Source organism: Branchiostoma floridae, chromosome 3 (genome assembly GCF_000003815.2).
Source record: "Branchiostoma floridae strain S238N-H82 chromosome 3, Bfl_VNyyK, whole genome shotgun sequence".
In the NCBI taxonomy this organism is placed as follows: Eukaryota; Metazoa; Chordata; class Leptocardii; order Amphioxiformes; family Branchiostomatidae; genus Branchiostoma; species Branchiostoma floridae.
Window position 1 is genome coordinate 31,935,668 of NC_049981.1, and position 6,126 is coordinate 31,941,793.

Here is a 6,126-nt window from a genome sequence, read left to right on the forward strand (position 1 = left end):
GAAGGCCAGACCAATGTCATAACCAATATATATTATCATATAGCCAGGCGCCGCGGACCAATCAGAAGGCCCCGTTCCACGTTGGTTATGACGCCGTAACACGCAGATTCAGGCCAGGCAGGTGGGTATCGCTCCCCTGATTGGTCAGAATGAATCGACACCGGCACCGGCCTGAATCCACGTGTTACGGCGTCATGCGTCAGCAGAAAGGAATGCTTTGTACAGTGTGCAGTCCATGTTAGAGTTACATGGGGACCAAGTCTATTGTGATGGTCCAGTTGCATTTAACAAGTAACATCATCTTTGTTAGTATTTAAAGCCTTGAAACCGACCTTGATCCAAACATTAACATTATTACTGTTCACATTCCTTCAAATTTATTGAATATGTACAACTATAACTTAGGATTAAATAGCAACACACTTGTCCCAGCAGAAAGTAAAGCTTTGTACAGTGTGCAGTCCATGTTAGAGTTACATGGGGACCAAGTCCATTGTAATGGTCCAGTTCCATTTAACAAGTAACATAATGAATCGACATCTTTGTTAGTATTTAAAGCCTTGAAACCGACCTTGATCCAAACATTATTACTGTTCAAATTCCTTCAAATTTATTGAATAGCAGCACACGTGTCCCAGCAGAAGGGAATGTGTCATTATGTCAAGCCTTGGAAGTCTTGAATAAAGGATGTATGTATTATAAAGGAATTTGTTGCTTAAATGGGGCATTAACCCTTTAATATTCGTGATATTTATAGATAAGCTATTTTAGACATCGACTTTAAAATTACACATTAAAACTTTATATTGGAGATATCGGGTTGACTTAGGCCCGATTTAGACAAAGGTCGCTTTAACCGATCGCGACCTGTGTCGGTTAACCGTCATATGACGGTTAACCGACCTGTGTCGGTTAACCGTCATATGACGCTTAACCGCCACCGGTCTACAGAGGAAATAAGGGGCGTATGACGGTATTTCCGCGAACCGACCTGAGCCACCTCCGGACCTGCTCCTGGGTCGGTTCAGCGGGGGGCCCGTGGCGGTTTCTCTCGCGTGTAAAGAGAAACCGTCACCGGTGACGGTAATAGGAGGTCATGGATCATATGCTAATGATATGCTAACGAGCCCGTAGCAATGGTTACTAGAGTAGAAACGGACACATAAAGTACGATTAGTTACACAGAAGACAGCATTTAAGTGTGGCACACTACAGCAGTCACATCAAGAATGATTACTACACCAGTGTGAGAACCTTGCGACTTGCGAATAAAATGATTAATAGAAATACGAGGCATGATCAAACACCGTATTTTGTTTACTTTGCGTACGAAGCTAATTTAGACCTCGATTTTGCAATTACACATTAAAACTCTGTAATGGAGGTATAAAGGTTTAAGGGTAAAAATTATGCAATAACTGTGCCGACCTTGACTTTGCTGTGAGAAATGTTCCCTCTGTGCGGTTTGCTGACCAGGTTGTGCCGCCTGCTGTTCCCCGATGCCGAATTCCCGCTCCCAGTCCCGCTCCTGTTCCTCCATCTCCTCCGCCAGGAAGTCCTGTCCTTCCTCCCGCAGGACCCGCACTAACCAGTCGTACGGCTCCTGCCGCCTCCTGGCCCACAGCATGTCTACCAACCGCTCCCCCCTGCTTACTGGTGTCGGCTCCGCCTGGGGGAGGGAACATCGGCAGGGGCGGTGTGAGCTCACAGCAACAACTATTGTATAACTGTATTCTTTCTTTGTGAATAAAGAGGAAGAACTAGGTAGGCGCATACATATATGCTAATGTACAGGTACACAATTACACTAGTCATCCTCATGTATATTGTCAATGGATCATTGCTAAGCAACACGCACAGGGCGCGATTTTATACAACAAGATCACACCTTCATGTACCGCTCAATCTGTTGCAGGTATTCTGTAGCACGTTTTTCCAGGATCTACTGCGTATGTTGGCAGCCTAGAAATTGGTAAATATCTGTCTATACTAATCCTAGTACATGTATCAATAGAATTCATTTTCTCTTACATGTGTCGGAGCGCAGTTTTGGTATCTACAATAAGCGACACCTTGCATCTCTGATCAAAAGTACAGTCAATATTTTTGCAACTTTTGACGTCGTTTCTTATTGCGCAAAGTTGAAACACTTTCACTTTCACAGTAACATTGAAGGGATGTGATTACTGACCCTGTATTTGTCAATCAGAATTCATGGTGTTTGCTGACGATATCTATAATTTCTAAATCTAAACCATATAATTAATAGACTTATTAATGCAAATGAGCATTAGGCCGACGAACAACAGCTCATAACTCTGGAGGTGTAGTCTCGCTCAGACAGTATTATATAAACCTCATATTGATTTTTGTTCTTAATAAAACTATACAGCGTAGGTACCTAAAATTTACAAACTTATTTCAATTTAATTATAAAAACATATCGCAAAGTCTGTGGTGTTGTGTGTTGGATGGCTCCAAAAGGAACACATATAGAGAAGTGTGTGCTGCTGCGGACCATGTAATGAACTTTGTGCTAAATACAGATCAAGGCGGACGTATCAAAAGCCTATAAAACAGTATGAATGTGAAGTACATGTGGCAGTGATGTTGTTATACCGACTCTGATAATTGCCACTTCCACCATTACCTTACCTGGATATCCCGGACCTCAGCCGGACTCAGCTGGTTCTCCTGTTCCAGCCGTGTGAGAACAGCTGGGAGGTTCATGTTGTCAGCCAGGAACTCACGAGTTAAGAGCAAGGCCTGCCAGCACGGCAACCTCAGTTTACCTGTGGAGATGGACAAAGGCACACGTCAGTCTAACCTGGTTCGGTCTATGTAGAAACATCATATTAATTTACAGAGTATCTAAATTTGTCACATTGCTCCAACAAAATACACAACAAAGAAAACACTACATGCTCTGCAGTAACACCAGTTATTCTATCGCCTTTAATCAGTTCAAATTACTCATCACTGCAGATAGAATTTCGGCTGACAAGCCGTCTAGATAGTGAAGCAAATACCCACAGGTGTCTATGCATAGTGCTAATATCAAATAAAAATGATGAAGATTGATGAGATTGTTGATCTGTTTCCACAGTCCGCTGATTACATTGTGCACGTCATAGAGTGGAGTGGAGCCATATAGTTCCCGTTCCTTTAGTGACGGGTTGAATGAAATTTCTAAACTGGAACCATGCGGCTCAAGATGTCTTACTGAGGGACGGCAGCGGTGCGAAAGATGTCTGTAGTTTGAGGAATGAGTCTACATTATGTACCAGCCATGATATGTCCACCCTCACCTGTTTGTCTGCAGAGCGCGTCACGCACATCCCAGGCGATGCCTCTCATCCCACTGCCAAAAGCACTGCCGGGCATCGTCTCCTTAACCCTGTCCCGCTGGACCCGCCTGGTCGGCGCCTCCAGGGTTGGGTACTGCCGGCTGACTAACGTGCCGAACTCACGGAAGTCATCCTTGTTCTGGTCCAGCCAAATGACGTATCGAGGCTTGTTGTTCCTCACGGCAGTTTCCAGTCCGACCGTGAGCAAGGACTGGTCAGCAAGCAGGTGTCTGCTGATCACGGGCACGACAAGTTCCACGCTGCCGAGGGTCAGTGTGGACGTGAGCTGTGCGCGGCTGACGTCACCAGGAGTGCCTGTGACCTGCTGACAGAAGATGTATGTCTGGGGTAGTTTGTAGTAATCTGATGCCAGACCCATCAGCTCCTCCGCCAGCCTCCTGACGAACTCCCCATCCTCTGCTACGTGCAGGAGGACAACACGCGGACCTGGTAGGAAACAACAGCATCACATTGGTAATATGTTTCATTCATGAATATTTCAAAAGTTTGAATATTTTATCATAACATTGTTAAGAATGGTGAGATCGTGTGGTGCAGCGGCGGCATTTGTGCCTCGTGACCGAGAGGTTGCGGGTTCGAATCCGACTGCGTGTCACCGATCTTGTGCCCTTGGGAAAGGCACTTTACACGGCTTTCCTCACTATACTCAGGTGAAAATGAGTAGCCGGTGCAATGGCCTAGTGGGTAGAGTGTTCGCCTTGTATTCGGAAGGTCGTGAGTTCGATCCCGGCCGAGTCATACCAAAGACTTTAAAAATGGTACATGCTCCTTTCTCTGCTTAGCACTCAGCATTCGGGAAAGAGTATGGAAGTTGAACACACACCACTACCAGTGGACTAGCCCCCTAGTAATTGTAGTAATTGCGTTGTGTGTGGCCCAGGGCTAATGAAACAGAGATGGGCACCGCCCTATGCGCCATCTTGGCGCGGGAAGGGTTTAACTTTTTAAACTTTTAATTGTTAATTGTGCCACGCGTATAAAAACTACACCTGGCAATATTAGTTAAACGTTAACCTAACCAATCCTAGTACCTAGATGTAAGATACTAAGTAAAAGTACCTAAACCAGCCAGATAGAATTTGGAGAAAGTGGAAGTTAATTACACAATATATAAAGGCTCATGAGGGAAAAATGGAAACATTATTGCAATCTCATTTCACCGGTAGTTATGATATGTTGATGTGTTTTTAAGTAATTCATGGTGAAATCAAGGCATAATAAATGTTATGCGGTAAAATATTGTCAATGACAGGCATAGTATAATAAACTCGGGTTTAATGCTATTAAGTTGGACTAATAGCACTGAAAGATAAAAGCCATTGTAAACACTTTGATGTAAAAGTGACCAATGTTACTCACCTGTTTCCATAGTGATTGACGGATGACGTCATATAAGTGGTTACGTCACAACAGGTATTTCAGACTGCCGATCTGATGAGACGGACAGACGACATCCCAAGCTTTGGTGTTGTACTGGAGGGACAGGTAAACAGGACCGTTATGGATGTCATTTTCTACATCCCAAAAAGTAGTGCCATGTAGGGCCAAAGTTCAAGTGCTTTGGGGTGAGTTGCTCACTAATAATGGCGCTTCGTCACGAGGAAAGTTCTGTCACATTTCTAATCATTCGATGAGTATTGTTTACTTCACAACAATTTACTTGTATGATTACGGATCCATCTTAGGTATAGAACAGGCTATAATCATATTGTCAACCCTCCAAGTACAGCTGCGGAAGAAAATCTTTCAAAGCTTGAACCTTAACACAGACTCGGGTGATACTTATATAATAGCTATCCACGGGACACAGAAGCGGTTAGTTGTAGTGAAAAGATCTAGCAAGTTTTAGCCTTGCTAAAGATCGTTATTCAGTCGTTAGATACATCTTCAAACCAAACCACAAGATAGATCTACCAACATTCCCCTACGTTACGCCCAAGGACCGAGAAGAATATTTCATGCTAACTTCCGTACTGTTTGCTTCGCATGGCTTTTTTCATACAGGTGTAGACTGTTAAACTATGGTTGCTCTGAATGTCTTGAAGATTATAACTCTGCCTTACCTTTTCTTCTTAGTATCCTATTTCTCCATAAGAGTTCATATAAGGTTTTTTCCGCGGATTGAATTCGTGGTCAAACCGTTGACAAGGAAGTAAGACGATAAGGACGGACTCATTGCAGTAAAGGGGGTGCAGGTTGGTAACGACGTGTAAATATAAAGAACAACTTTATGGTGCACCGCAATGTAAGCTAATGTAACCACAACCATTTAACTTCAACCTTACCCTAACGTTGCTTTTGTCCCGACTGCTTCTAGCCTGCTACACAGAAAAACACCCCTCTTTGAGGCGAACTTGGTTCGTCTATGTCTGGGCCAACAGCAAACACCTGTCGCGCCGTCGGCATTCCCACCTTTGTTCCGATCCCGTATCACGTAACGACGCGTCCACACCTAGTGGTGACCTTGGGGTCAACCTGCCAGAATGACGTGTTGTTGGTTCGCTTCCTTTTGTTACCTGTTGTCGCAACCCTTGCGGCACGCAGGTCACCAAGCTTCCCCACTGTTTCTGTAGCAGGGGTATAAGATTTACAGGGAGGGTTAGCTAGCGCCCTTCCCCGGTGGTTCGCTTACCTGGCACAATAACAGTCCTCTCTGAAGTTTAACTGGTAGACATAGATTGCTATCTCCAGTCTACTTGTTGCTGTCTACCTAATAATTAACTACTAAATAGAATATTTATTAGTAGCCCCATAGCCT

At 44.2% G+C, this 6,126-nt stretch overlaps 1 protein-coding gene across 1 annotated transcript; it reads right to left on the minus strand.

Annotated features, from left to right (window-relative positions):
• Positions 1 to 1,339: 1,339 nt before the first annotated feature.
• Positions 1,340 to 4,812, minus strand: LOC118411841. Its single transcript, XM_035814330.1, has 4 exons — positions 4,728 to 4,812; positions 3,309 to 3,794; positions 2,656 to 2,792; positions 1,340 to 1,669 (listed from the first exon to the last, which is right to left on the minus strand). Exons 1-4 carry the CDS (start codon positions 4,735 to 4,737, stop codon positions 1,340 to 1,342), a joined length of 963 nt encoding a protein of 320 aa, XP_035670223.1. The 5' UTR covers positions 4,738 to 4,812.
• Between the last annotated feature and the right edge of the window lie 1,314 nt (positions 4,813 to 6,126).